The 27,292-nt window shown below is 51.4% G+C and overlaps 7 protein-coding genes across 7 annotated transcripts; 1 reads left to right on the top strand and 6 right to left on the bottom strand.

Moving 5' to 3' along the window:
* Positions 1–789: 789 nt before the first annotated feature.
* BDP81DRAFT_454903 (uncharacterized protein) lies at positions 790–3,236 on the bottom strand (the record flags this gene model as incomplete). Its single annotated transcript, XM_060593006.1, has 4 exons — positions 790–1,265; positions 1,323–1,526; positions 1,650–1,986; positions 2,043–3,236. The coding sequence occupies 4 exons, from the start codon at positions 3,234–3,236 to the stop codon at positions 790–792; spliced, it is 2,211 nt and encodes a 736-aa protein (XP_060438875.1).
* A 478-nt stretch (positions 3,237–3,714) lies between these two features.
* BDP81DRAFT_140582 (uncharacterized protein) lies at positions 3,715–4,578 on the bottom strand. Its single transcript, XM_060581824.1, has 2 exons — positions 4,024–4,578; positions 3,715–3,950 (listed from the first exon to the last, which is right to left on the bottom strand). Exons 1-2 carry the CDS (start codon positions 4,450–4,452, stop codon positions 3,882–3,884), a joined length of 498 nt encoding a protein of 165 aa, XP_060438874.1. The 5' UTR covers positions 4,453–4,578; the 3' UTR covers positions 3,715–3,881.
* A 1,055-nt stretch (positions 4,579–5,633) lies between these two features.
* Positions 5,634–8,297, top strand: BDP81DRAFT_475998 (uncharacterized protein). Its single transcript, XM_060594758.1, has 3 exons — positions 5,634–6,062; positions 6,129–6,340; positions 6,410–8,297. Exons 1-3 carry the CDS (start codon positions 5,725–5,727, stop codon positions 7,819–7,821), a joined length of 1,962 nt encoding a protein of 653 aa, XP_060438873.1. The 5' UTR covers positions 5,634–5,724; the 3' UTR covers positions 7,822–8,297.
* Positions 8,298–8,674: 377 nt separating this feature from the next.
* On the bottom strand, positions 8,675–9,268 carry BDP81DRAFT_454901 (uncharacterized protein; the record flags this gene model as incomplete). The annotated part of the gene is made up of 1 exon (XM_060593005.1): positions 8,675–9,268. The coding sequence occupies one exon, from the start codon at positions 9,266–9,268 to the stop codon at positions 8,675–8,677; it is 594 nt and encodes a 197-aa protein (XP_060438872.1).
* A 3,702-nt stretch (positions 9,269–12,970) lies between these two features.
* BDP81DRAFT_440415 (uncharacterized protein) lies at positions 12,971–16,772 on the bottom strand. Its single transcript, XM_060591504.1, has one exon. It carries the CDS (start codon positions 16,313–16,315, stop codon positions 13,367–13,369), a length of 2,949 nt encoding a protein of 982 aa, XP_060438871.1. The 5' UTR covers positions 16,316–16,772; the 3' UTR covers positions 12,971–13,366.
* A 1,384-nt stretch (positions 16,773–18,156) lies between these two features.
* On the bottom strand, positions 18,157–18,808 carry BDP81DRAFT_140555 (uncharacterized protein). Its single transcript, XM_060581823.1, has 2 exons — positions 18,530–18,808; positions 18,157–18,409 (listed from the first exon to the last, which is right to left on the bottom strand). The coding sequence occupies exons 1-2, from the start codon at positions 18,703–18,705 to the stop codon at positions 18,247–18,249; spliced, it is 339 nt and encodes a 112-aa protein (XP_060438870.1). The 5' UTR covers positions 18,706–18,808; the 3' UTR covers positions 18,157–18,246.
* A 6,054-nt stretch (positions 18,809–24,862) lies between these two features.
* BDP81DRAFT_140513 (uncharacterized protein) lies at positions 24,863–26,825 on the bottom strand. The gene has a single exon (XM_060581822.1). The coding sequence runs from the start codon at positions 26,638–26,640 to the stop codon at positions 25,303–25,305; it is 1,338 nt and encodes a 445-aa protein (XP_060438869.1). The 5' UTR covers positions 26,641–26,825; the 3' UTR covers positions 24,863–25,302.
* Between the last annotated feature and the right edge of the window lie 467 nt (positions 26,826–27,292).

Raw genomic sequence — 27,292 nt, 5'->3', positions numbered from 1 at the left:
TCATGATCGCCAAGCCCGCGCGAACTTTAGGAGCTGCCCAACGGAGCTAGTGTCGGCTGTTGGCTGGGTCATTGATGCTACCCCGGCCGGCAGTCCCGCACACTCTGACTGGGTGTTTGGGGGACGTTATTGGATGCTGCTTGGGTTGTAATGTCGCTGAAGACGACTTCGGTTCTTGGCAAATCCACATCACGGAGCTTGTGAGCTGCTTTCTGCGCTGGAAAGGAATTCGTCTCTATGACGCGCTACTGAGTTACGTCCTGCTTTGTTGGTGCTCGTAACTTGAAGGGTGAGGGCTCAAATCTTGGGGGCATTTTTGATACGTCTCAATACCCGTACTCGTACTCCGAAAAGATGAAACAAACTCCTTTCTGTCATCCTGCTATTTTGGGCTTGTAGTCGTCGACCCTTAAGATACCCAAGTTGTTACCGTACACGATGAAAAACGCCAGAAATCGAGGCCTACAGGGAGCTTGACTCGTCTAAACCCGAGCCCTCACGACAATGCAACTTGAATGCTCCGAACGTTCTTTCAGACAACCTCAAGCTCACCTTCCCATTTCTCTCTCAAAATACAGTGTGGCTACGCGTCATCAATGAAAAGACAGACGCAAACGGCATAAGAAAACCATACATTTGCATGTGTCGGCAACGATGCAACAGTCCCTCTTGCCGCTGGCTCAATCAACCTCATGAGTTGCTATCGGCTTCCCCAACTGGTCGGAACTTGCATGAGTTGCGACGGAATAACACATCCCGTGACCCGTTGGCCGCCGTGTATCCAAATACTTATGACCGCCACCACTGGCGAAGTGTCTTCAGCCATGTCTTTGAAGGCATTGCCTTTGTGTCGGGAACCTTTAGGTCGGACCTCTTCCCAGTCTCTTGATGAGTGACGCTAGCTCTAAAGTCTTCCTGGAATTGTGTCATTGCATCGGCCCCCTTCCAGATATCTTCAGAAGTCATTTCCCGCTGGCCGGTTTTGGCCAACCCTTGAGCCAGAAGCGATATGTTCTTGATGTCCCGTCCACTGACATCCAAGCGTGATAATTGGGTGAGAAACTCTTCTCTAACCCAAATGGGACGCTGTCCACGACATGCTCGTGTGATCCAGGTATCCCAGAGTTGTCTCCTCGCTGCTTCGGATAGAGGCTCGTATGAGAGCGCTAGATGAATTCGAGACATGAATGCGCTGTCGATTGTTCCAACACGATTGGTTGTTAAGAAGAGTGTTCCTTCGAAGTACTCAAGGGTGCGCAGCAGCACTTATCACATCAGTATATGCTATCCGCAATATAGAGACGAGTGCTTTTTGTACTCACTGGAAACTATTCCATTACGCTCCAGATCTTGTAAATTACGAGCTTGCATGAATACATCTGCTTCGTCTAACAGCACAAGCGCTTGCCACCGGGTAGCACAATGTAACAGTCGTGCTAAGGACAGTTCGACTGCGGCCGGCGGACCAATGAACTGGCCTGAATTAGACGTGATGAGTGGCCGACGAGCGCGGTCTGCCATCACCTCTATGTCAAGGCGTTAGAGTTACTCGGGTAGATTTCAGAGTGATTATCAGAACTTGCCTGCAGTGAATGTTTTCCCAACGCCCGGAGGACCGTGCAGCAGAATGATTACACCTTTTCCTTTACCTTCGACGAAGTCATCGGTACTGAAACCCTCCAAGTTTCGAGACATAATAATAGATGATATGAGCTGTTTCTTGTTACTAGGAAGAACGAGATTCTCGAAACCCTCGTCGTTGAAGGTGACTGGCTGGATATCCTCAACGTTGAACCACCCCCACTGCTTGTTGATCAAGGTGAACGCCGGGACCTCATGACTACAAATTAATAAGACGGCATCATCAACTTTGAGATCCGGCGATGCAGGGCCGATGATATCCTCTTCATCCTCTGAGAAGTCCAAGGCACGACCCTCGAGATTTTGGTAACATTCCTCGAAGTCAACGATGATTCTCTGTCGAACCTAAGGTACCCAAAGCTTAGTATTTGTATCTCTCGCCATCAATTGTAGAGCCTTACCGCAGCTGTGGTGAGATGGTAGTCGATTGTGGTTGGCGCTCCTCGTCTACTAAGCCTAGCTTTCCCATCGTACTGGCAGTGGTGAATGCCTATCAAAGAGATATACTTTGTCCCTCTCTTGAGCATACGACGCTTGATAGCTTCTTCTTCCCGGTGGAATCGTAATGGGAAGATACTGAGTGTCGTGAACGGTGCAAACCCCTCGTATTTGAAGACAGCGGTACCTTTGTAAACGTATCCAACCATGCTTCCGTCGGTCTCTATCGTCTTAGTCACTAGCCACCAGTGCTCGTAATCTTCGCCCGCGCACATTATCTCCATGGACTGGAGTGTAACAAGGTTCTCGATCCCGCGGACCTTCTGGTAAAGTAGCTCGCCTGGCTTGTAGGCCATCCAAAGATTCTTGAAGTCTATACCGGGATTAGGGGACTTGTCTCCGACGGTTGCGTTGTATCTTGAGATCTCATTCCGGAATGAGCGGTTGACATATTGCAAGCACAGGGTCATATGACTCTGTAAAGTTTTGTCGTTGGATGAGCTGGCATACTTTTCAAGCTCTGCGTGATGGTGGAAGAGACACCGACTGGAGTCAGGCGTCAGGACGACCTTGCTTGTGGCACTAAAGCTTACTCCAGGGTACACTTTGACGACTTCTCGCAAAGCTTTAATCAAATATGGTGATCGTACTTCCAACGAAGTGCGCCACGGCTGAAGGACTTTCGAAGTGGAGTAGAAGCGGGTCAAGACAAGAGCTGCGTTGTGGCTGCGCTCCTTCGGATTCTCGAACTCCTGCTTGATTCCAACTCTTAGCAGAATTTCTTCGCCCCGGGTGTCGTACCGACTATCGTAAACGTGCAACTCAGAATCAACACCGCTACCGTCGTCTATGTCCACGGCGTCCACAAAATCAAGGCCGTCGGGCTGCTCGCTAGGCTCGGAACTCTCGCGGTAGTCATCGTAGTTGCCGCGGGTTTCGTCGTCTTCTGCATTCTCCAAATGTTGATCATCGCAAAAGTGAGTGGACCCTGCCGAGACGTGTTTGAATTCTTTGATGTCGGTCTGTTGCGTTGTGTAGATCCGCAGATCACTATCCTCATAACTGCTTGTGGGTTCTTGCTGTTCAGAAGTGGCTGGGACTCTGTCTCTCAAACCCGGAGTTTCGTTTCCCTGAGCTTCCGAGGATTCAACAGTCATTGTGTCTGTTGGAAAGCCACGTATACCTGTAATAAGTCTTTATCAGTGCGGGTTCAACTGAGGAATACAATAAGCTAAAGGGAAGAAATGAGAAAAAAGCCTCTTCGTACAGATTGAGGGTGCTTCCCTTTCTATGTCAAATTCAGGCTGAGAACGTCTGCACATCGAGAAACTGTGTGGCGTCGTAAAATGGTCCGCCAAGGCAGAATAACGCAACGTTAAGTACATCCAGGTAGGTGCGATTAGGTACGGACCCTCAGAAGTAATCCAACATGTGTACTGTTGCTGCCTGCATGCGATAGCTTCGCTTGGCAACACCAGGCTGCATTACCGGTCAGTGCCATTACACATCGGGATACAAACTCCGGGACACACGCTGGAGGTCGACCAACCCCTCATATTTGGCCGTGGCATTCGCAGCAGTAGGGTTTCATTCAATGATGCAGGCTGGCAACTAGTGCTAGAGAGACAACTTCCACCGCACTTCGAGCCATCCAGCCCTGAAGACACCGGTACAGCGGCAACGATAAATATAGCTGAGTCCAATTCAGAATAGTACTTCTGCAAGACAAGTAACATAAAGGCTTGTTCCTAGCCTGTGATTCCACCAGCCTTACTTTCGCCAAAACATGGTCGTACAGACCGTCAACATGGCCGCGTTCTCAGGACCAAGCCCGGCGTCGTCGATGCTTGCGTGTCAGCTCTGAGAGCCACCTGTTTGCATGCCTATTGTCAGCTGGCAACTCCAGTTTCTTCCGGTTGCAAAAAGCAACGTGAAATCACTTGCGTGCGCTGTGCCGTCAGAGCTTTTGACAATATGATTCGCTGCCTTGGTCGGCGTGTCACTTGTCCTGTGTACCATAATCTCGTTGATCGCATGATAAGGTTGATGCAATGGGCTTTCTAACAACCATAGGTCCATCATTGAACCAGAGGCTGCATGACTGCTCGAGGCGCGCTGGGTCGTGATTTGAGTCTGAGACCACGTACGCGGAATCCGTGCAAACGATCGTTTATGCGCAGTCTGACACTTGCATGAGTAAAAGCACATGAAGCCCTTCTGAAATTTCGAGAGAAGAGTGTTGTACGGGGAACCTCGTTGAAAACACGCTATGTTTTCTCCTAGTTGTGTAATGTGCACAGGTACGTCGACTACCTTAGGTAGGCGGCTAGGAAGAATAAAGAATCTCACCTCCTTCGCGTTCGATTTCGTCATATTGAGTCAATGGATTCAGCCGTGGATGAGATTTCCGGGTATTGCAGCTTAAAGGTTCCGTGGGTTCCAATGAAAACAAAGATATGAGCCCAACTGGAAAAGCGATGTGAATACGATGCTTCAGTTCAATATGTGTTAGACTTGGTCATTTCAATACGTTTCGATTCTGGCTCCGGGCCCCAGGTTTTTATATTCACTCATGATTTCGAGGGTATCCATCCCAATATTCACCCTGCCTCTTCGAATAGCTTGGAGTTCCCACTCGAAACTATTCGGTGGTTTTCAGCCCTCTTCGCGATCTTTTGGGATCTTCTCAGCCCCGCAAAGTATGTGCCTCCTGACAAGGGACACTGCAGAAGTTGCATTCAGGCTTGGAATACTGGAACCAATCAAAGACATTTCGGGCTTTGGGGGACCGTTTGGGACTTTTTGCTACCCTTTTCCCCCCAGGCTTGAAGCGCCCTGCTTTAGCCAGTTCAAGGGGCTTGCCGACACTCCTAAGGTAGTGAGACTGCCCATTGAATCGTCTCGAGTGTGACTTAGGCCATGCACAGACGCGGAATGCGCCTTGCGAAGCACATCTTGTCTTCAGCCCCGAATCGCGAATCGAGTCCATACTTGATCACTGTCCGCCAGTGGCCGTAAAGCAAGCAAATTGCTCGTAGTCTGCAGTGGGCACTTGTACACGAGTCCCTCCCTACTGCTTTGCACGTTGGCGCAACAGTGTAAGTACATGTACCTTCTGACCTAAATCTGTCTCAGTACCTTACTCAAGGTAAGTAGTAGTTACACGTTATTGTCCGAGTGTCCCATCTCAGGCGACCAAAATGGCTGCCAGCAAGCAGGCTCCCAGGCTGACTAGTGCAAGGCAGGAGAGCCCCCTGACTGCTTCATTTGCCTGCTCTCGTCCGTACCAGATAAGATCAGCCCTGCGATTCTATTGGGCATGCTGTGTATGCGATCCCTTTCCAAGTTGCCGCTTACGCTGCCATCCAAGGTTCAGTTGGGCTTTTCCCGATCACTTTTGGGAACTTTGGGGAACTTTTTGGGAACTTCCTTGCCCCTCACGTCTTTCTGTCGGTTGGTCTTTTGCAGTGCCCCGGCCACATAACGTCGCCCATCCCCCGATTTCGTCTATCCCCCAACGTGCACCCGTTACGGCCATAAAACTATCCCTTCCGCATCTTGATCCCGGTGAATCACAAAGACTTTTTTAGCTGCTCAGACTTGCATCAGATTTATTATCTTCTATCAAAACCTATTCGCAGAATCATGGAGCCCTATCATGAGCTTGTACCTAATGCCAATGTTTGGAGCAGCGAGTCTTCGAACCAGAACGTGCCAGCGCCGCAATTCCTCCCCTTCTGGTATCACGAACAGCCAGCGCAAACGAGATCAGAACTTGTCCCGGCGATGTTGCAGTCCCAAAATGGAGAGTCTTCCAACACCTCGAGCTCGGAGAACCGTGGCCCGCAGGAGAAAAGACGAAAGCACAACAATCCTAATTGGGACGCACACCAGTCGGAGCTAAGACAGCTTTACCTCGATGAGAACAAGACACTGGTGGAGACAATGCAACTGATGAAGGAAAGACATAATTTTATTGCGTCGTAAGTCCGCTAACTAGGGAGCTCGTCTGATCAATATCTTTGACTCACAACTTCTCGAACATCCAGGAACAAGCTTTACAAGCTCCAGTTCAAAAAGTGGGAATGGCAGAAGAATCTTCCCGCAACTCACTCTCGATTCATGGTCGAAAAGGCACGGAAGAGAAAGCACGAAGAGAACAAGGAGACGGTATTCAGGTATGGAAACCAGAACTGGGATCGAAGCAAATACGCGACCCTGGCTCGTAACAAAAAGAACCAGACGTCTCCGCAGGCACAAGGTGAGTGCCTCCTGATAGGATACTCTCAGTGGCTAGACTTTTGATCAGAAGCTGATAATTGCCATGCAGATTATCCCACGCCTGTGGGAGTCAGCTACAAGACCCCCAAGCCAGTCGATCTTACGCAAATCGAGGAATACCACCACAGTGACGAGTCTCCGGCTGGATCAGATGGCGACGTATCTGATGCGGACGCCGGTGTCACAATGTATCCGCAAGGCACAACCGACGAATCCAGTGACGCGGAGATCTTCTCTGATGACGAAGAGGAGCAGACCGACGACTCGGATGATGTCGGAATTCCTCTACTCCGCTCCCAAGGCTATACGCGGGAGGAGCTTCTGAACCTTCTCAATCTAGCACGAAGCTACAATCAAGAGGGGAGAGTGAAAGAAGCGGAAGACAGTTATCTCCAGGCGAGCCATGCACTCTCACATGTCATAGGTCGGACCCATCAGGAAACAGCCAGCGTAAACTACGAGCTCGCCAACTTCTATGCGCAACATAAACGCACAGAAGATGCTGATGCCATCATCGACATCATGACGGGTGACTTTGTCAAAGACTGGGGACATGAACATGACAGAACACAGAAGCACATTCTGCACACGACCGAGCTCCTAGAGACATGGGGCAGGTCTGCCGATGCCCTTGGGATCTTGTCTCACTCGTGGGAAATCATCGAGAAGCTCGACCGCAGGGGACATCGTAGCACCCGAAGAACACAGACACCCGGTCGAGTCACGAAGTCTTGGGCTCTTGGCCCAATTCCTGATCTCCAGCAAACTATCGACAAGGTCAGGAAACAGGGCTCTGTCGCCACAATTGACCACGGGATCTCTGTTGCCAAAGCCCACGTCAACGCCAGAAACCAGGCATCTGAGGGCTTGCTTCTGGCCATCATCCAACACTGCAAAAGGCATCCCCAAGGCCTTGTACTGCGTCGTGTTCAAGCAACGGCCGAACTCTTAGGCCTTTATAGCAAGCTCGGTACGGCCGATGAACATAGATTTCACTTTGTCGGCGCCGAAGATGCTCTGACGGTCATATTCAACGAATATGGGTGGACAAAAGAGAGATTCCAGAGCATCGAGCTGATGGAGGCTTCTATGCAACTAGCACTCAACGTCTTCAGAGGTGGCTTCGAGATACATGCTGCAAGAATGTTCGGGAGTGTGGACGAAAAGGCGGAGTGGCTTTTTGGTTACGACGATGAGCGAACAATCTGGATACTTATAACGATAGGCTTGGCTTATCAGAGTAATGCAGGGTGGGACCAGGCTTCGAAGTGGTTCGAAAAGGCTTTCTCTGCGGCTCTAGGCAGTGACCAATGGGACGACGAAGACGGAATCGTCAGGGCGCTGCAAAATGCGATAGACAAACGCCACTTTTCGTATCTATCGGATGAAGGGCGGCCATACAAGACAATCTTCGGAATTTCAGGAATCTCGATCCGCCCAGGAAGATTGCATTTGAGTTGATTCGACCCCGCAGTCTTACACAACAAAGAGGTGGCTACTTATCGAGGCAAGGTTTTGAGTTGCTACGCGGCCTTTTCTTTTCACATAAAGTGCGACGAGAAGTTCCTATCAGAAATATGAATACATTATTGGTTGTTAGTCCTGCGCTAAATGAAGCATAGCCGACTTTGTAAGGTAGCCAGACACTAGATAGACGGGAGGAGACCTTTCAGGACTGAACTTCCGATCCTCACGTCCGCTGTACAGTGGCTCGTGGACTCATGTTCAATTTCCTTGTGCAGCTAGAGTTGCCGAACCAAAACTCGTAATCGTGTTTTCAAATCACCAAAATGGGATGCAAACCCTCGAGGAGCTTTCGTAGCAGTTAAGATATAACCGGGCACAGGAATATGTAGAGTGGCTAACATATCTAATCTGCAGGGGGTAAGCATTTCCACTGCCCTGAGTAGAACAATGCCCGTCTCTGAAATCCAGTCGATCCGAGTCGTATGAGAATCTTATTGTAAGGATGGCAACTTCAGTGACTCCTGGAATGATGATGTGCCACTGCTGTTCACTCCAGCACTTCCGACCGTGGCATGGAAGTTAAGGGTTCATCAAGCAGAAGAAATGGTTATGAGTGGGTATCGTGGTTTGTATTAATTTTCGTGTCGTGCCTTTCTCGTGTGTGTGAAGTTTGTAACACAGGCCATGACTTTCAGTAATGTACGTCTCCAGTCTGAGTATGAGTACCAGTAGTGTAGCGGTAGTGTAGTATGTACTCAACAAGCAGACTTAACCCGACGCATCCAATAACCAAGCATCTTTCAGTCGTGATACGTCGTAAGGGAGACCTGATAATCCCCTCGAAGCCTCATTTCGCTGAGCTCTTTGCCGAACACTTCACCTTGCGCTTCACCTCGCGCCCTTCCTCCGCCCAATAAGGGTACCCCTCACACCCCCCACTCTGATCCCACTCCTTCTTCAACAAGCGATCAATCTTGACAACCTGCTTATCATACCACAAATCCAACCAAATCGCATTCTTCCTCTTCTCCTCCTTGAGAGCCTTCATCCGCCTCCGATAGCACTTCTCAATCCTCTTCGCCATCAAGATATCATTACTCGACATCTTCCTCGGATACCTCTTCTCATTCTCAGTCGGCTCTCTGGAACCGAGACCACCGGGGAAGAACTGCATGTTCGCAGCCAGCATCCTCATACTGTAATCCTCATCCATGCGCGCGTGGTCGTGTAGCTGGCATTCTTTGAGGTCGGCTAGCTGTTCGCGGAGTTTGTCCTGTTGTGTGATGGCTAGGCAGTTGACGTATCCTGTGCTCTGGGCAAAGTCTGAGGTCGCGATGCCGTGTTGTTGGATTGCGTCGAGGCCTTTGTAGACTTCCGGCTTGGGGATGAGGAAGCCCATTGGGCGGGGGTAGGGGACCATGCGGTTGAAGATGCGGAACATTGCGGCGGTTGGTTGTTTATTTGGTGAGGATGAAGGATAGGTAGAGGTGGACGGGAATGGGTAAGAAGCCTTTGGACTTCTGACCAGGTGTAGTTTGTTTTTGTGTAGAGTTGCAGCCTGTAAGTTGTATTTGTAGTGTGGCTGGACCGACTATGTCTGATGATGTATCAAGTTCTGGAGCCTAATGGTTCGGTGATGTGGAATTGAGTATGTGGATGGAGGGTTTCTGACGTGGAGAGTGAACCGTAGGCTTGTGAGTTGTATCAGACAGGAGTGGTGATTTCTCTAGGAATAATCGAACAAGTTGGGAGGAATGGTGCGAACTATATAGCGTCTGATATGCCGTCAAGGTGCGACTTGCCATCGTCAACATGGTCCTAGGTTCAGTCAGACCATGGGATATCGTGGTTAAACCTCTCTTTTCTTTTGTTTTTGTGGAAAGCTTGAGCGCCATCTTGCTCATCTGGGACCTTGCTGGGGCATTGTCACGATCGAGTGTTGGTTGTACCATGGTATCTGAAAACGATAAATGTATCTCCTTCTGCTCCATGACCAAAGAGGCAGCTCTTTCAGGCCTGCGTTCAAACGGGCTACTTCCCGAGGACCTTCCGCAAAGCAGAGGTTATTATGATCCAGAAGCCGGGGAAAACAGATTTCTCAAAGACTGGATCCTGGCGTCCAATCTCCCTCTTATCCTGCTTAGGTAAAGGCCTAGAGCGGCTGATAGTAAAGAGGATGGTATACCTTACCATCTTAGAAGGAGTTGCTAGCCCATAGCAGATTGGGGTACTGCTAGGAAGGGCTGTAATCGACCTGATAACCTGTCTAACCCATGAGATAGAAAGGGCTCTAGACTTAGGGCTTACTGCAACTTTAGCAACAATGGACGTTAAGGGGGCGTTTGATTCCGTTCTACGAAATCGACTTATTATTAGGCTACGGTAGCAGGGCTAGCCTAGTAGCCTGATTAGGCTGATCTTTACCTTTACCTCTAGCCGAATTGCTCCGGTCAGGCTAGAGGATATTACTATAGAGGACTTCCCCCTATCCTGTGGGCTGCCACAAGGCTCCCTACTATCCCCGATACTCTTCTTACTATATATAGCCGATATCCTAGCTGATGATTAAAAGCTTCGGTTTGGCTATGTAGATGATATAGGTCTATTAGTGTTGGTTCACGGGGTCGTATACGACAAATAGTGGTAGCAATTATCACTCGTCTGTTGGTGATCCTATTGCTTGTTCTTCTTGTTGTTGTTCTATCTTACATTGTAGGCAGGAGTCGGTCGAAGTAGGTAGTGACGGCCTGGGTGGTTGTCCCACCTTTATCCGGCCGTGATGACTAAGCCAGTTGTCCCACTTCGCCCAGGGCAGGTGCCAGCCAGCCCATGGTACCTTCCCATTACTCCTTATCAGCCTTTGCTGTTCCAACAATTAGCTATTAGCCCAATGCTAAGAGATAATGCCATAGCCTTAGGCCAGGACATTACTTATATCCTCAACTGGGGCACTGATAACAAGGTTGCCTTTGACCTAGCTAAGTGCGAGGCAATCCACTTTAGCAGGAAGCATAACCAGATAAGGGACATACCAGATATACAGGCAAGAGGCCTAACTATTAAGGCCTCGACCAAGCCCATACGATGGCTAGGGGTCTGGTTCGACAAGAGACTCACCTTCCGACACCATGTGGAAATAAATGTCGCAGCAGCAAAAAAGGTAGCCCATTTCCTACGGCACCTAACAAACACAAAAGGGGGGCTACCAGCAGCTGCTGTGCGTAAAGCGGCCGTCGCCTGTATCTTACCGACAGTCCTCTACGGAGCTGAAACCTGGTATGCAGGCTTATACAGACCAGCCTTAAGTAACAACACCAATACCAGTAGTGGTACTACTATATAGCTACTATAGGTACAGGACAGAAGGGCCTGGTCCGCAAAGTCGGGAAAGTTATTTCAGCAGCGGCAAGGGCTATCCTACCTGTCTGGAGGACCACACCAACTAGCAGCCTCCTTCGTGAGGCTGGCCTGCCCACAGCAGAGGTTGCCCTCGAAGCAGCACGACTACGCTTTGCTACGCGGCTACAGAAGGTTGACCAACAACATCCCTTGGTCCCAAGGCTCTGGCAGCAAGGGCGGCGACGGACAAGACTTCAAAGAACAGCTGGCCTCTTACCTAAATGCCCAAGGCCTTTACTCATACAGCCGCAATACCCCCCAGGCTCACAAGACCTCATAGCCCTAGAGCGCAAGGAGGATATAGCTAAAGCCTTCTAAGCCTGGCTTAAGACCGTACCAGATAATCATATAATCGTCTACTCAGACGGCTCTAAAGCCGCTGATGGGGCCACGGGGTTCGGCTTTGTTATCTATCGTAAGAATAGACGTATAGCCCAGGGCTGCGGCCGCCTCGGCTTAGTAGAGGTGTTTGACGGTGAGGCGGAAGGGGCGAGGGCGGGGCTCCGACGGCCCCTCTATACCTCTCAGGGCCAGCCGATACATATCTGCATCGATAATACTAGTGTTATCTAGGGAATCCGTGGCAAGGTCCTAGACTCCTCACAAGCTGCCTTCTTAGAGATCTAGGAGGTAGCTAGGATATACGATATACGAACCTATTAGTCCCCGGGGCACCAAGATATTAAAGGAAATGAAGAAGTAGATAGCCTAGCTAAGGAGGGAATAACTCTGCTAGTCCCTAGGGGCCAACTAGCTACTCTATCAGGTATTAAGTAGCTTACTAAACAGCGGCCAAGACGCCAATATAGACGATGGTGGAAACAAGAGGTAACTCCCCGCTATACCTAACTAGGGCTTAAGGCCACCCTTACTTACCCTCCTGAACTTAGCCTCCCTAGGGCTGCCCTTCATCACCTCCTCGCGGCACGGTTAGGCCACGGGGACTTTAAATAGTATCACGAACGATTTAACTATACAGAAGCACTACTCACCTGCTCCTGTGGAGGGGTTAAGGAGGCAGACCATCTAGTCTACTGCCGAAAGACCCTACTGAGGAGGCAACAGTGGCCCACCCTCTACCCCTACAGCCGCCAGGAGCCCGTAGGACCTATAGGGTCCCTCGATCGCTACTTCAAGGGGCTAATTACTGACTCTGAAGGCTTCCAGGCCTTCCTCTGCGTGACAGACTTCTTCCAGAAGATCTGCCCGCGGTACTAGGAGATAGGTCATAACCTATCCTCCAAACGCCAAACTACCTCTATTAAGAAACCAGATGGTTATAACGGAACTAGGGCACCAGTGGGAACTAGGGATGGATAGAACACATAGTAGCTCACGAGCAAGACTTGGAGGACGTCAGGATACGGCGTGTACTATATAGTATATAGCTAGAGCCTGCGACCCTCCACGCCACATACCCTCCGGGAGGTCTGCCGCAAGGGCGGCTGCGCCCTTGCCGCCATGGCGTTAAATATAAAACAAACAAACAAACATGACAAAAGAGGTGAAGCATGACCTTGATGTGATGTTCGGTCTAACATATCGGAGTTAGATCAAAAACAGCTTCTTCATGAAGAAGTCTACTTTGCCCCATATACCGTGGGAGCAAAGCCCACTCCAGCGGAATCGAAAAGGAGCTACCTAGATAAGTAGTCTCTTATACCCTGTAGAAAGGCTTCACTTTGGAAGGCAAGATGACGTAGGCATTTCACAACAAGAAACTTCTTAAAGAGACAAAAGTAGTGTGACCCAAAGTATGAAGTATAAGGTATGGAGAGCAGAGCTCGAATCCATTTGTTCTATCTCTACATCTATGTCTTTCATGTTATCTAGTGCTGTATTTGTCGCCACCAAAACCCGACGTCTTGTACTGTTACTCCGTGACCAATGCTTGAAAGAACAAAGTGAATCCAACCCAATCCAAACGAACGCTACCAACAAACGCCAAAGTGCCATTTCATATGCTTGCCCTTCTGTACTCCTTCTGAAACGCCGATGAATCCTCCTCTTGTATCCTGCTCTCTGCCGCGAACCCCAACTCCACGTCCGGCTCGTAATTCCACCTCCGACTGTTGAAAAGTTTGCCGAATATTGGCGAGAGCGAAAACCATAAAGATATAACCGTGTAGACTCGCATCAACTAGAAGCTGAGCAGACCACTTCTTCTCTTGCCCAGAGGATAGACCATAAGGGCGCTCATAAACAGTCCGACGGTGATACCAATGGCGACCTGGATAACACTGAGAAGAACCGCAAAGGCCGAGTTGTTGAGGTCCGAACTGTCGGTTGATGTCGAAGTACCGTTATTGTTCGTTATCTGATCAGCCGACGTAACACCCGCCAACAACGATCCGCCTGCCGCAAGACCACTGGGAACCTGCACAAATATAGCAGGAAGCATAGCGGCGGCGGCGAGCCCATAGCCAACGGTGCGCTTCCGCTCTGGGACAACGCCTTGAGCCTTATCCTTCTCGGAGAAGGCAGCGGTCGTTGGTGTTGCTGGCGCCGATCCTTCGGGGGTGTTCTCTCCAGGGGTGTTCTCTCCAGGGGTGTGGACACCCGAGGGACCAGAAGCTCCGGCTGTTTGGCCAGACATCTGGTACATTTCTGGACGAGGACGCTCATTGCGACGACGGCTAGCGCTAACGAAGCGCGGGGCCATGCGAAGATCCCACCAGTCGAGAAAATCGAGGAAATAGTTGTGAGCATGGCGACCGAGGCGGGAGTAGAGATTAGCTAGCAATCCCACGGTAAGAGCGCCAAGCATGTTCGAGATTTGGGCATTACCGACAAAAAAGTCGGACGAGTAGCTGTTAACTAGGAAGCCGGCGAGGGAGATGGTGACCATGACAGGTGTCTGCTTCCACTTGGCCTGATTGATAATGCAAAGGCAGAGAGTGAAACCCGGCACAAACAACAAGTACCAATTCCTATTAAGCGGGTCGGTGCAGGTAGTTCTCGACTCTGCGTGGCGGTCGATCATGCCGTAGAGGGCAGTGCCAATAGTGGTTCCGTATCCGAGGAAGAGCGTGTAGATCATGGCATAAACCATGCGAACACTTCCGGCGACCAAGTTGTGGCTTTGCAACTCCAAGCTACTGCAGAGGACCATGTAACCAGGAAGAATGAGGGCGATGGAGCTCTGCGCCAGAGCAGAGAAACAAAACAGTTCGCCGTTGTTGATGGAGCCAAAGGCGCGGGCCAAGAAGGATGTGACGATGGAGGCGGTGATTTCGAAGACGTTCGCGTACAGCTCATTGCTCGGAGCAAGGATCAATTGCATCCAGCCCAGAATGCAACCGAGAATGAAAGCGATGGGCAAGTCGATGAAGCGTCCCTGGAAAGCAAAGGGGGCGACGCAGACGCTGGCGAGACCATAGACAGGCACCCGCATCCAGTTGCCAAACTTGAGCTTGCGAGCTGTAATGCTCTCCAACATGATGGTAGCCTCGTCGGCGCTGATCAAATCATGGACAACCTGCTTATAGATGTCATGCACGTCGCGCAGCTTGCCCAGATCGACACCATGTGCCGAGCGAACGATCTTGACCTCGGTGGTGTGGGTGGCGCTGTCGTCGAAGCTGATAATCATACAGCCGGGAATGTAGAGAAACTGACCCTCTATCTCGAGGACTCGTGCCGACATCTTCATGTACTCCTCCAGTCTGTGGGTGGGGGCCCCGTACATCATCAGCGCCCTGCACAGCTTGACGAGATACTTATGCCTCGACAAGATCTGAGCAATATGCTTAGTAATGCGGTGCTTGTCTTCAGACTTTGATGACTTTGGTGAAGATCCACCCCAGACTCCGGACTTCTTCTTCTTCGGCCGCGATGGGGGCTCGGTCTTGAGCTTCTCGGTGAAGCCCTGGCTGAACACACTCGAGGCCGGCCCAGCCATGGCGGACGACGACTTCATAAGCTCAGCCAGAGCCATGGATGAGCGAGAACCTTGCTTCTTGTGGTAGTTGAACAAACCACTGTTGGGGCGGGAAGGCCGGGGAGATCCAGGGGTCGAGGGCGCAGCGGAGGCTAGCATAGAGCCCGGAGGCGACTGGTTGGGCGTTGCTGTAGCTGGTGTGTTGGATCCCGGCGTGTTCCGGCCACTGCTACCGCCACTGCCATTCTCATTGTATAGCTTGAGGAGCGACGACAGAATACCACCGTGATACTGCTTCGGGGGTGGGACATAATCGTGAGCGTAAGACTGCTCCAAGGTTGGTGTGGCGGTGCCAGATCGAGCACCTGAAGGCGCCTCATACTTGAAGTAATCATTCGGTCCTCGGCCACCCTTCTTGGCACGTCTCGTATGGGATCGGACAAGATTTTCGGCATCCAAGTGCGAGTTCTTTCTGGGACGGGACCGAACCTTTCGTCGTTCATCAGACCCATCTACCGCAGAGCTCAAGCCGATGACTTGGTCGGTCTCCTCATCGTCACTGAATGGGTTGAACCCATCGATGGAGTTGCGACGAGAAGGGGGTGAAGAGTAGTTCTCGACACTCACGGCCAGTCGGTTGGCACGCTGGCGAGCTTCGAGACCCGAACGCTGCTGCCGCTCGCCGGCGGTTTGCTCGGCGAGGTCAGCCTTCTGCCTTTCCTCCGGTGCGTCGTAGCTGGTGTTACGGCGGAGCACGGGCCGGGGCCGGGCAGGTGTCTCGGATGGACTGTTATCTTGATTCTCCGAAATCAAGACCTGGGTCAGAGCACGGCGCAGCTCACCGGCGTCTGGAGCTCCCACTGGGGTTGCGTCGGTGTCTCGTCTTGGAGTAGCAATGCGTCCAGGTGTATCAAAGGGGTTAACTTCGGGAGACATTGACTGCGCGAAGTAGTCATCGTCAATCACGATGCTCGGTGGCCGATTGTCTACCAGAGGTGTCTGGCTAGGCTGAGGGCTGTCGGCATGAAAGCCAACCTTCTTCTTCTTCTCCTTCTTCTCTTTTCGGGCCTGCAGGGTTGCGGACGAAGGGTGAAGCAATGGCGGAGTCTGAAGCTTAGGTTGTTCCTGTGATGGGTTCTCGAAAGGATTCGGTGGTGTGTTGCTGGAGCCGGAGCTCGTCTGGCCGGACTCTACAGGCGAGCCCGACATGTTGTCTAAAGTGGAAACGATCGCCGTTTCCAAGCTGTTGGGTGTGCCTGCTCGATTCTCCTCAACTGACTCTGAGGATATCGCAAGTGGTGGTACAAAAGCCTCTATACAAGATAGTCGTGACTGGGGAGGTTAGAGCTGTTGGTGAAGATGCAGGTTTTCTGGGTATATCGAGTCAAGTATCCAGATATCGATGGATGAATAGTGTCGTCGTTATCGTGGGGTAGTGTCATCAGTGGACCTCGCGGCGGTAGCACTCGTGGAAAGTAGGCGCCATTGTGTGAAGGAAGTTGGAAGCTAGTTGAAGGGGGTTTGAAGGGTGGGAGGAGGTCGAGGAAGAGGAGGAGGGCGAGGAGGGGATGATCAATGGAGTCGGGAAGCTTGGAAAGCAGGCGGAAAGAGCGGAGAGACGGGACGTAATGAATGGCGAAAAACACAAGACGGAGAAGGGAGAAAGAGCTGGAGTAGCTACAGCTGAGAATCGGGCGGAGGAAAGCAGATCCCAGGAACACACACACACACAGAGAGAGAGAGAGAGAGAGCAACAGAAACGGCAACGAGCAGACCGGGAGGCTCCACAGGCCCGTCGTCGACTCGTCGCCGGTTCCTTGCTTGGAGCTTGGTGACCGTGGTGGTGTTTCTCGGCCCCGGTGCTAAGGGATTGGCGTGTTTGGTGCGCCTCTGCGTTATCACGCAAGATTGACGGCTCTGCTCCGTAGTATCCATACACTTGTACGCCACGGCGTATCCGTACACCTGTACGTAGAAAACAGAGTATTTGCAGCTGTGTGTCTGTGACTCCGTGGTGGTGGAGAGGATGGACCTTGAACCATGTTTGACGTCGATATCCAGGTCCACGCCCATGGACCCACGTCCGTCACCACACCCATCAAGGCCATGGATGATTGACAATCCCACGCCTCGCCATGCCGGGCCCTACGAAGAGTGGGCTGTGTGACCCTGCTGCTTGTTCATGGCACCTTGGCCAAGCCAGACGGACTCTCTCGGCTGGCGGGGCGCGAGAGCGAGCGAGTGTGAGGGTGCTGGGACGGCAACGCTGTGTGAGGAAGGGAAGGGCGAGAAAGAAAGAGAGAAAGAGAGAAAAACACGAAGGATCCACAACAGCCGTCAGAGAGAAGTGGAGAGAAGTTCGAGTCGACGATGGTTGTGGTGGGTGGATTCGGCGATAAGGATGCGCAAGCTCCAGCCTCGAGCCGCGTCGAGTGTGTGGCTAATAAAAGGAAGTGTGTCGAGTAAGACTTAGTCGCTATATCAGAATCTTCGAACTGTTGGTGCAAACTTCCAAGAGCTTGCAGTTTGCTATGCAGTTTCAAGGACGGAGTATGCTGTAGGTATCTGCAGAGGCAACAAGATGGAGGGAAGAGGCAACCTGAGGCAAATTTGGAAGGGGAAGGAACGCGCCGAGAGGTACCTGTGTATTTTCAATACGTACCTGCTTAGTGTGCAGCTCTTGCCGCCGTCGAGGATTTTCCCTTGCGCTAGAAATAGCATTGTGCTAGAAAGAGTGGATCCTGCCGCGGAAACCCCTATCGAAGACCGCCACACCTTCCCTTCAACCTTCAGTGATACAGTGAGTGAAAAGTGTGATGTGTGAGTGAGTATGAGCTGGTGTAGTGAGTGAGTAAGTGAGTGAGTGGGCGCAACACCACAGAGTGAGAGTGCGAGTGAGAGTCATACACAAACTGAGAGACTCAGTCACCAGCGTCAAAGTCAAATCCCTTGGAGGACAACTTGAGTGAGAGTCCTGACTTTCAAGATGCCACCCCTCCCTCCCCTCCAGCCCTCCAAGATTCCCGCCATCCCTGCCAGGAACCCTTAGCCGTCCATTCTGTGCATTCTCTCTTGAAAAGAGAGTGTGTGCAGCACAGCTAAACCCCCGTGCCTGCGTCGGTGACCCCCATGCCGTCATTTCAACTCACCCCCTCCTTTTCTCCCCCTCCAACACCCTCACCTCTGCCCTTCGCGGCTTGCCGAAGCTCTGCGCTTCCGACTTGCCCTAAAGCGAAGCTCTGCTGAGCTGTTCGTACCACCAGGTGCCTATCATTGCCTCTTCTCACGACAGTCGCAGACCGTCTGGAGCTATTTAGCGCACTCGTCTCGCGTCACACGTGCCTGCACCAAGACGAAGCAGTGGACTCACTGTCGTCGTTATCAGTCGAGTCTCTTGCGTCTTTTTGCGCGCCATACCCGCACCTCTCTTGGCCTTGGTGTCTTCTTAGCCCTCTCTTTTTCTCACCTGAGGATGGGCCGGCCGACGGTGAGGAGAGCCCGTGTGCCCGTGTTCCCGTATCTGTAGGTGTGAAATGATAGGACGTGAGCGCTGTGAGGACACCTTCGTCGTGGAGGTGAGGTGCACACATCAATCGCATTACTCATTTCCGTAGAGCGCACATGAACTGCTTCTAGGCTTCTGGGCTGCGGGCATTGGCATTAGTTCGCCTTCAAACTATCAAAAGAGATCCGATTGAACGCCACGAACGCTTCTCTATGTGAACATCGCAAACGCGGTCTGAAAACTCAGATGCTGTCAAACTCATAGAGAGTCTCATTAACAACGAACACCGAGTCCGGCCGGCAATGTTCCGGCGGTAGCCCTGTCAGAGACACCGAAAAGCACGGGCTGAGCGAAGAAAACCTTTCAAGCTAATGGGCATTGGCATCCCAACTTCTTGCATGCGTTCCCAACAGAACGTCTCTGGCGCGACCTGACTTACCTTAGCCGTTCCGCTATAATCTGTTAGGTCCGTCGACCCGTCGCCGGTGCCCGTTCTGGGCCTTGAGGACAACTGAAAACGACCCAAAGGGAAGGGTGTATGCTCAAGCCATGTTCCCTGTGAGAGGTTAGAGAGGGTGTGGACGGGAAGCACTTCGGAGGTGTGGTAGGTTCAAGCACGGGCGGCGGCTAGAGTCAGACAGATTAGAGAGAGAGAGAGAGAGAGAGAGAGAAAACTACGAATAGCTTGCCAGCGAGCACATGAAGAAGAAGCAACCATCTGCCGTAGTGCTGTCGCAGATGTGATCGATGAACCAATCTTGCATCCCCAATCGGTTGCTTCGTAGGGCCGATTGAGATAACAGAATGAGCCCGGCCGAGACTTCTGCGTTCGCCATTTGCCATAACCTTTCGGTATTCGTCATTCGCCGCCTTGGTCTGAGTTTTCTCTGGAATGCTCCTTTTCATTGTTCAGTTGTCACTCTCAAGCCTCTCGTATAGCTGTCACTCTTCAAGTCAGACAACCATCATTTACTAGCGAATTGCTCTACCCTCAGATCACCGCTCATCCAAATCTTAGCTTCTTCGCCGCAATGCCGCAAAACGCCAATCTGTCCCTAAACCTGCCATGTGTCACAGTATCATCCCGTTTCGAGATCATCCCGTCAACGGCGTACCTGAGCGGATAATGGATTATCAGATACCGTCACATTCAAACACACTCAGACACAATTCTCATCAGAATGGTATAGAACGAAAGCAAAACTCTTCTCCAAAAACTGTCATCTTCGCATGACTCCCAAGCCTGCCATCGGAACCCCTCCGTCCCCTGCTAGCTCCAGGGCTCCAAAAGCCAAACAGACGAAACAATCAGGGCAGCTCCCTGGTCGAACATCATGGCACCCCTGACGCCGCCGCCGGGCATGCCAATGGGCTGAGTGGCGTATGCTAGAAGGAATCCCCCGATCTGGCAGAGCATCTCTGCGCTGGCTAGCCCCTGTGTGAACTGCAGTGTTCACATCCGTCCATGTCTCCCGGTCTAAACATCCGAAGCGCGGAACCTAGCCAATGGCAAAAATGCAAAGAAAAATTGTGCATTACTGCAAGCACTGCAGCACCGCAGCCCTCTCTCTCGCCTGTCGTCGCTCGCGCGGCCGCCTGCGTCCATCTCGAGCCACCGGTGCAGCGGTCGCCGCAAAAACCGGTCGGCGTGCCATGGCGAGACGATATGACGTAGAGGAGAACGGTGTACGGTGTAGCATCAACAAAATCATGGCCATCCCACACGCCTCCCCTTTTTTCCCACCCTCCCGGATGGCAGACTAGGTAACTCCGCCTAGCGAGAGACGAACGAAAGGGCCATTTCCAATAGCTTGGTTTCTTCCCTACCGTCACATTCTCTGGCTGTTGCTATTCTTTGATATGCGTCCTTGACAGGACACCACCTAGAATAACACGTTGGAGAGGCTCTGCTGTCCGTTTCCAACTGGCTCGTCGATCTTCCGGGTCCCCTTCGAACGAGAGACGGAACGGACGACGACCCTTACTCGATGATGTAAAACAGACCCCACTATCACATGAACATCTGTCCAGCGTTCCTTGTAATTGTGATCTGACATTGAGTTGGCGATCCTGATTCGTCCCAAGGTTCACCGTCGTCGGTTCCTGTTGTTCTTCATCATTCGAACAATCCAATATATCATACCTTTTCCTTCTCGGTCAGCAAAATTCCCCCCTACGAGCCTACGCGCGTAATCCTCGTATCTGCTAGAACTACCACACTACACTACCCAATACCACAGCAACGGTCTTTCAGTCCACCGATGACCCGATCTACTGTTTCTATCCTGAGTGAGGCTGTGACGCCCGTTCACCATCTTGGCCACCCCTCCTACTAACTCCCCCTATCACAACATCCATGCGGTGCGACGTCTATCACTCATGCGACGCACCGACGCTGCCATCATAGATTGCCAATCTCATTCGAACTTAAGTCGTGATTGACACCAGAGATGTGTGTGTATGTGCGTGCGTGCGTGTGTGCCGTGCGTTGCGTGTATGCGTTTGCCCGCCTTCCCGTGCCGCCCGGGACACCGGAACCGGGAGGATCAACGATCGTGAATCAAACCGTCCACAGTCCACACACCCATCCCACCGCGAGGAAGAGTTTCGGCCACTGTTCTAGACCGCCCTGCCGCGACGGGAGGAAGATGGGGTGACCCCTCCAGCTCCTACCTCTCCTCTCTCTCGAGCTCTAGACTCCGCTGACAGTTGCCTGTAAGCAAGCTGCAAATGCAAAGCTCCTCCTTCTCCTCCTCTCCCAGGTTCCTTTGTGCAAGGCACCCGAGATCCATCATCTTCAGCCCGCATACCCGTGGGTTCCAACCACGGACTCTCTCCATCTTGCCTACGAATTGTGAGACACCCTTCTCACCTCTCCACTGGGCAACCGGGAGTGGATATATCGGCCGTTCCAGCTTATGTCTCGCTCGTCCGTGTGATGACAAAAAGGGGCACCCTGTCGCTCATCGTCGACTCACTCAGCTTTCACAAGCTCACATCCCCTTCACGTCCCTCCTCTCGGTTTCCTTAATGCGGAAATCCCGAGCCTTGGATCCATATTTCGAGATATCCTCTTTTTTTTCTCCCTCTCAGCTTCCGTCTCCTCTCCTTCTCCAAAACACTTTCACGATCCGACCGAGTTTCCCACCATCCTGCGCCATCGCCTTTCGCATTTCTCCTCCTCGGCGGAACCCCCAAAAAATGCTCTAATCCACAATAACATCGCCCCCGGGGCCCCGACTGTGACTGTCCTGCAGCTATCCCGTCTTCCCCTCTCTTCCCATTAAGCTGGATTCGGTACAGGATCCGACGGAAGGAATGGGTTTTGTTGCTTCAAGCTGGGATCTAGGGGCCGGGATCCAGTCTGTCACGCTCCCTCCTGCGGCATGGAACATCTCACGACTCCAAATTCTTTTTTGTCCAACTGATTGTTTGTCAAATTGTGGTTAAATCTCTGCTTTGCCTCATGATCGTGATATCCATCACGCCCTGGAAGCCCTGCTCGAGGTTCCAGCCCAATGCTCCCGATCCACACACATGGCAATTTTGACTATCCGTGCCCCCTCGCACTTTCACAGCGGCAAAAACCCTGTCGACAACTCCTATCGGGGGCCCCTGGTGTGATGTGCGCAAGGGAACGAAGAGGCATGTTTGTCCAGACCCTGGGAGGGCAGAGCTCATTCCCAACGGTGGAGTTTCTTTCTTTCCTGTGCCTTTTTCCCAAACCCTAATTTCTTGTCTTCCACGATAAGATTTCCTACTATAAAAACTCCACCATGATTCCAGAACGCTGCTTGGAAAAATAAAAAGACCACCTCAGTCCAAAAATAAGATGAGACCTTCTTCGTCCGGTTGGTAATGGTCCACTTATGTCGCGTCCCGTCCGAAACAGAGGCGGTATCGGGGCCATTTCGCGGTTCGTGTGTCCACAACTTCTTTTTGCATCGCTGATGGCCCGGAAGTTGCAGCCGGACTAAACAGAAACTCTGTTTTACGGGCTGATCATTGATGATGTGGCCAAGCTACCTTAGCTTAGCATCAGCTTGACTAGGCAGGTAAGTTAAGTATCCGTAAGTGAGAAGCGTTGCAGTCTAGTCAACGGCGGATAAGTCCGCGCCGAACCTCTGCCACACGTTTTCAAGTGCCATCCGGCATTGGACGATCTAGAACTCAGAGTTCAGCATGAAACGAGCGCTGTGCTGGGCAAATGGTCCAACATCATTTGGGGGCTGTTTGATTCTGCTTTCCACCCCTTTTTGGCCATCGGCATGCTGCATGACGACGGGTGAGATGCTGGCTTGCTGCGATGCAAAACTCTGATAACATGTCATCGGTAATTCGTGATGCTGCAGCAGTGTTGACTCGACAAAGCCAACTCAACGTGCCGTGATTCAGGACAAGCTTTGCAATCCTGACACTGCAGTTAATATTGCATTCGACATGTGATGCTGCCATCTCAACAACTATCCGTTGACGCGTGTACCTTTCTTTGTCAAACAGTCACGTCTGCAACCCGGACGGGCTTCAGTGCCTATGCCGCATCGTCAAGTCTTGGTTTCAAAAATAGCCGTAGGGCCGATATCAATACTACCCACCGACAACCCGTGAAAACATGAGAGCATCAAGGTGCGAATAGGAAGGCGGCCGCAACAAACGGCCAGGGAGGTAGCCAAAACACGTCGCCGTGAAAAGCTTGACCGAGCTGTCCTGACTCCTTCGTCGGTGACAAATGTCACCTACCGTGATGGCTCGTCTAAGCCGGATGCAACACACCGTCATAGACGACCACCACGCCGCTACGCCACGGGTCCGCGGCAACTTACCACACTCCCGGGCCCACCTGATATCAGGAACAATTATGCTTTTTTCCCATTCTTGTCATACTTTCGTACCTGGTAGTCGAGGACTGTGCAAGGGAGGAAAAGTTCGATGCACCCCTTGAAGCATGATATTGGCAGCCGCCCTCATTTCGTTGCCAAGTTGGAAAAGTTGGTGTGCAGGGCATCGGCTACACCGTTCCAGTAATCCAGTGGTATCAGTCGCCCTGGAAATGAAGCCATCGTGAAGTCCGCAACCAGTCACCCAACAGAGGTGGAAAAAAGAAAACCGACATGTCACATTCGAGTCCTGCGGCAAATAACCCCCTTGCTGTCAGAGCTTAGAAACCCCCTCCCCCAGTAAAGTCGGGTTGTAAGACTGCGTAATCTCCCATCGCAGCCCAACCATACATGGTCCCCTGGGCCCTGTCCCTTTCCATGAGGCTTGTTCACAATGGGCCGTCGACGGTCCGTGTGCTGATCAGAAAATTTGGGCGGATCCAGTTCGCAGGCAGGCCGCACGTGTGGATCGGATCGGGGAATTTCCTTCATTTCAGGGGGATCCATCGAACATTCTCCCGTGTTGATCGCCAACGACGGGAAGATGGTCATCGTCGGGAGACTAATGCTATGGCAACGGGGAGGTTGTAGTTGTTTTGATCTGTTGATCTCTCTGAGATTTGACTCCCGACTATCTATCTGGCAGCTCTATTCTCAGTTCATGGCTCATAGTCTGGTTCTGAGTGTTGGCTGGGGTTGAATAAATATCAAAAGCCTATTTTATGATTCTTCACGACATTAATGTACAATGAGTTACACAAACGGAAGATTTCAGATGCAGCTCGGTGCAAAATATTCATGATCAAGATTAAGATTGCACAAGTCTCTTCATGTTTGCACGAAGTGCGTCGAAGATCCCTACAGAGATCCATGAGCCTTTACAACAGCACCTACCTAGGTAAGATAGGTTCTGATCCATACTTTACTCAAGGTTGAAGACTAGGCACAGACTCAATCCTTTGACATGCGAGGCCGAATGAAGCATGAAAGATTCAGGAGACCCGCATGACCTCTGGGACGTCATGCCCCTCAAGTAGTGTTAACGGAACACGAAGTTTTCAGACAATTGATCACTGCATGTGCCTATGGGGGAAACACGTCTTGTTTTACTGTTTTCTGTCTTTCTATTTCACATTCTGCGCTCTTATTAAGCTTGAGATGCATCTTACGTCAAAAATTTCCTTCGGAAACCAGGCTGCATAGAGTCATCGAGACAACATCTCTTGTCATGTAAAGTTGTTAGATTAACGACTCAAACATTCTATGATAACACCTATCGACACTGGCAAGGGTATGAATCTTATTCCGTTCTGGTTTCGTGTGATCGTCGTTGCACATGTTTTTACTCTCAGAATATCTACTGATGTCAATGTGAAGGTAATTGATTCAGTCAACGGCTCACCACGTGTCGTTGCGAGAATCTTCCAGCCACGCCTGATCGTTGGCTCCGAATCATTCACAATAGCCAACTCATCGAGTTATCAAGCCATGCAGCACATACCCCAGCTTTCAATGCGTGTACAATTGAACGTGGGAGGTTGAAGGGACATCTCCAGCGACACTAGGAGCAGTTGAAGCTCTCTGCTTGTCTACTGGTCCGGTAAGGATAATCTCTCGATATTAATGTTCGTCAATTTAGAGCCACAATTACTACTTTCTGCAAGCTTATCAGACACAATTACGACTTTGCAAGTCTTACAAGATATGGTCTCTCTGATCTCCGACTGGCCGAATCCAACCGGTGCCCAATCGCTTCGTGCCTTCCTCCTTCGTTGTTTCGCTTTACTCCCTTCTCCAGTGAACCAACAGATTATTCAGTTTGCCGAAACAGTGGCAGCAGGCAACAGAGAAACACTAAGAAGAAAGCCGGAGACAGGGGCTTGGGAAGTCGAAGATGTGCTTGTCGTCTCAGTGGCCGATGATGCTGTGAGCGTTGTGGAAAGAACGCCGGAGGACGAACTTTGTGCCGTTTGAGATGTGCCTGATTCGGTGCCCGTCGGACTTGTGCTCAATGGGTTTCCAGATGTCAGAGCACTTGAACTCGAGCTTGATGTCGGAGAGGAGCCAGAAGTCGTCGAAGAAGAGCTTACAGGCGACGCTGAGACAAGGCTTGAACTTGGGGTTGAAGTAGATGTCCCTGTGCTCGTAGATGTCAAGGGGGTTCCACTAGTGTTTATCGTGCTTATGCTGTTCGAAGAAGTGGAAGTAGATGCCCCTGTGCTCGTGGATGGCAAAGTGAGAGATACGGAGGTTGAAGAGGAAGAGCCCGTCGTGCTTGTGGCGTTCACATATGTTGGGTACGGAGTCGAGGTGGTGGAAGCCCCGGTGCTAGTTCTGGAGCTATCTGTGTTGGTAGTGACGGTAGATGGACTGGTTGATGAGCTCGTCGAAGGGGTTGACGATGGCTGTGTTGAACTTGACTGGGTGTTACTGCTGCTGGAACTCGTAGAAGATGTTGGAGTGGAAGTGAATGAAGAAGACGAGACGGTGCTAGAGCTTGTGGAGGTTGTGGACTGGCTGTTTGAAGAGCTCGAAAGACTAGTAGATGAAGAAGTTGAAGTTGTTGAAGTTTCAGTACTGCTTGTCCCGGAAACAGTCGAGCTACTCGTGTCGGTAGAGGTTGAGGAGGTAGACGAGGTGGACGTGCTGCTCGTGTCGGTAGAGGTTGAAGAGGTCGACGAACTGGACGAGGTGGACGAGGTGGACGAGGTGGACGAGGTGGACGAGGTGGATGAACTCGAAGATGTTGACGAGCTTGAGGAGCTTGAAGAGGTGGTCGCAACTATCGTACCAAAGCTGTATACGTCGTACACCACGCCGCCGTTGGCCACGCCGCCGCAAAAAGCAGTGGGAAGTCCAGGACACGGGACCGTGCAATCACTATCGTTCGGTGGTGTCGCATAGGTAATACTGTTGAGACCTACAGGGCTACAGTAACACTGGCCCTGATAGAGTGCGCCGAATGCCCGACTGTTGAACACGAAGCAGTTTTGTCGGCAGTAGACTGGACTGTTAACAGCTTGGACCGAGACTAGGACGAAGGTATTAAAGTTTACAGGCGTGCCGCATCCGTTGTAGGTCGCGCCAGGGTAGGAGGCCTGGCTGGCTACACTGGCTGCTAGCCCGATTAATGCTGCGAATGAGGCCCTCATGGTGGAGATATATATGTGCGAACGGTGAAGTCGGTAGTCGAAGGCTCGCCTGCTTGAGCATATGATATGGCCTTGGTTTCGTATGACAGAGGGAAACGTCGCTAGATGTGATGGGCGCTATGGCAGTCAAGTAGCGGAGGGGGAGGAACAGCAAGAATCAAGTATAGTAATTTAGTAACTAAGAGGGGAGGGAGGGGGCTTTTCAGCTGGAAGCTCACACTTGAACCAAGCGAATTGGGCTGACACAAAATGCCTGGATATTCTGCCCTACATATCGAGGATCATCAAAAAGAATGTAGTGACTCTTGCTTAAATGTCAAAATTCCTGCAACTTAACACTGGGCAGGGCTGAGGCACACCATGCTACGCTTTCAAAGCATGTGATCAGCTGAATGACTTCGCATTCTTGGACGCCAAACAAGCTCTGTTGTCTTGGACCAATATCGCATCGTGTAACGGCACTGGCCTCGGGCCAGCCACCATATTTGGGCGTGTCTTGGAGAAAGCCTGACTTAGATACTTGGTAAGCAGTGACCATGGCCGTACAAATAACATGATTGATTTTTAGCTGAGTTCAATTACGATCAAGATGTTCTTCCTTGCCGCTGACGAGGTAAGATTCGTGCGGACTTGCACCGGGAGGTGGTTGGTC

The sequence above is a fragment of the Colletotrichum phormii genome, assembly GCF_030913505.1.
Source record: "Colletotrichum phormii strain CBS 102054 chromosome Unknown BDP81scaffold_32, whole genome shotgun sequence".
Classification (NCBI taxonomy): Eukaryota; Fungi; Ascomycota; class Sordariomycetes; order Glomerellales; family Glomerellaceae; genus Colletotrichum; species Colletotrichum phormii.
This window is presented reverse-complemented; position numbering and strand designations above follow the sequence as displayed.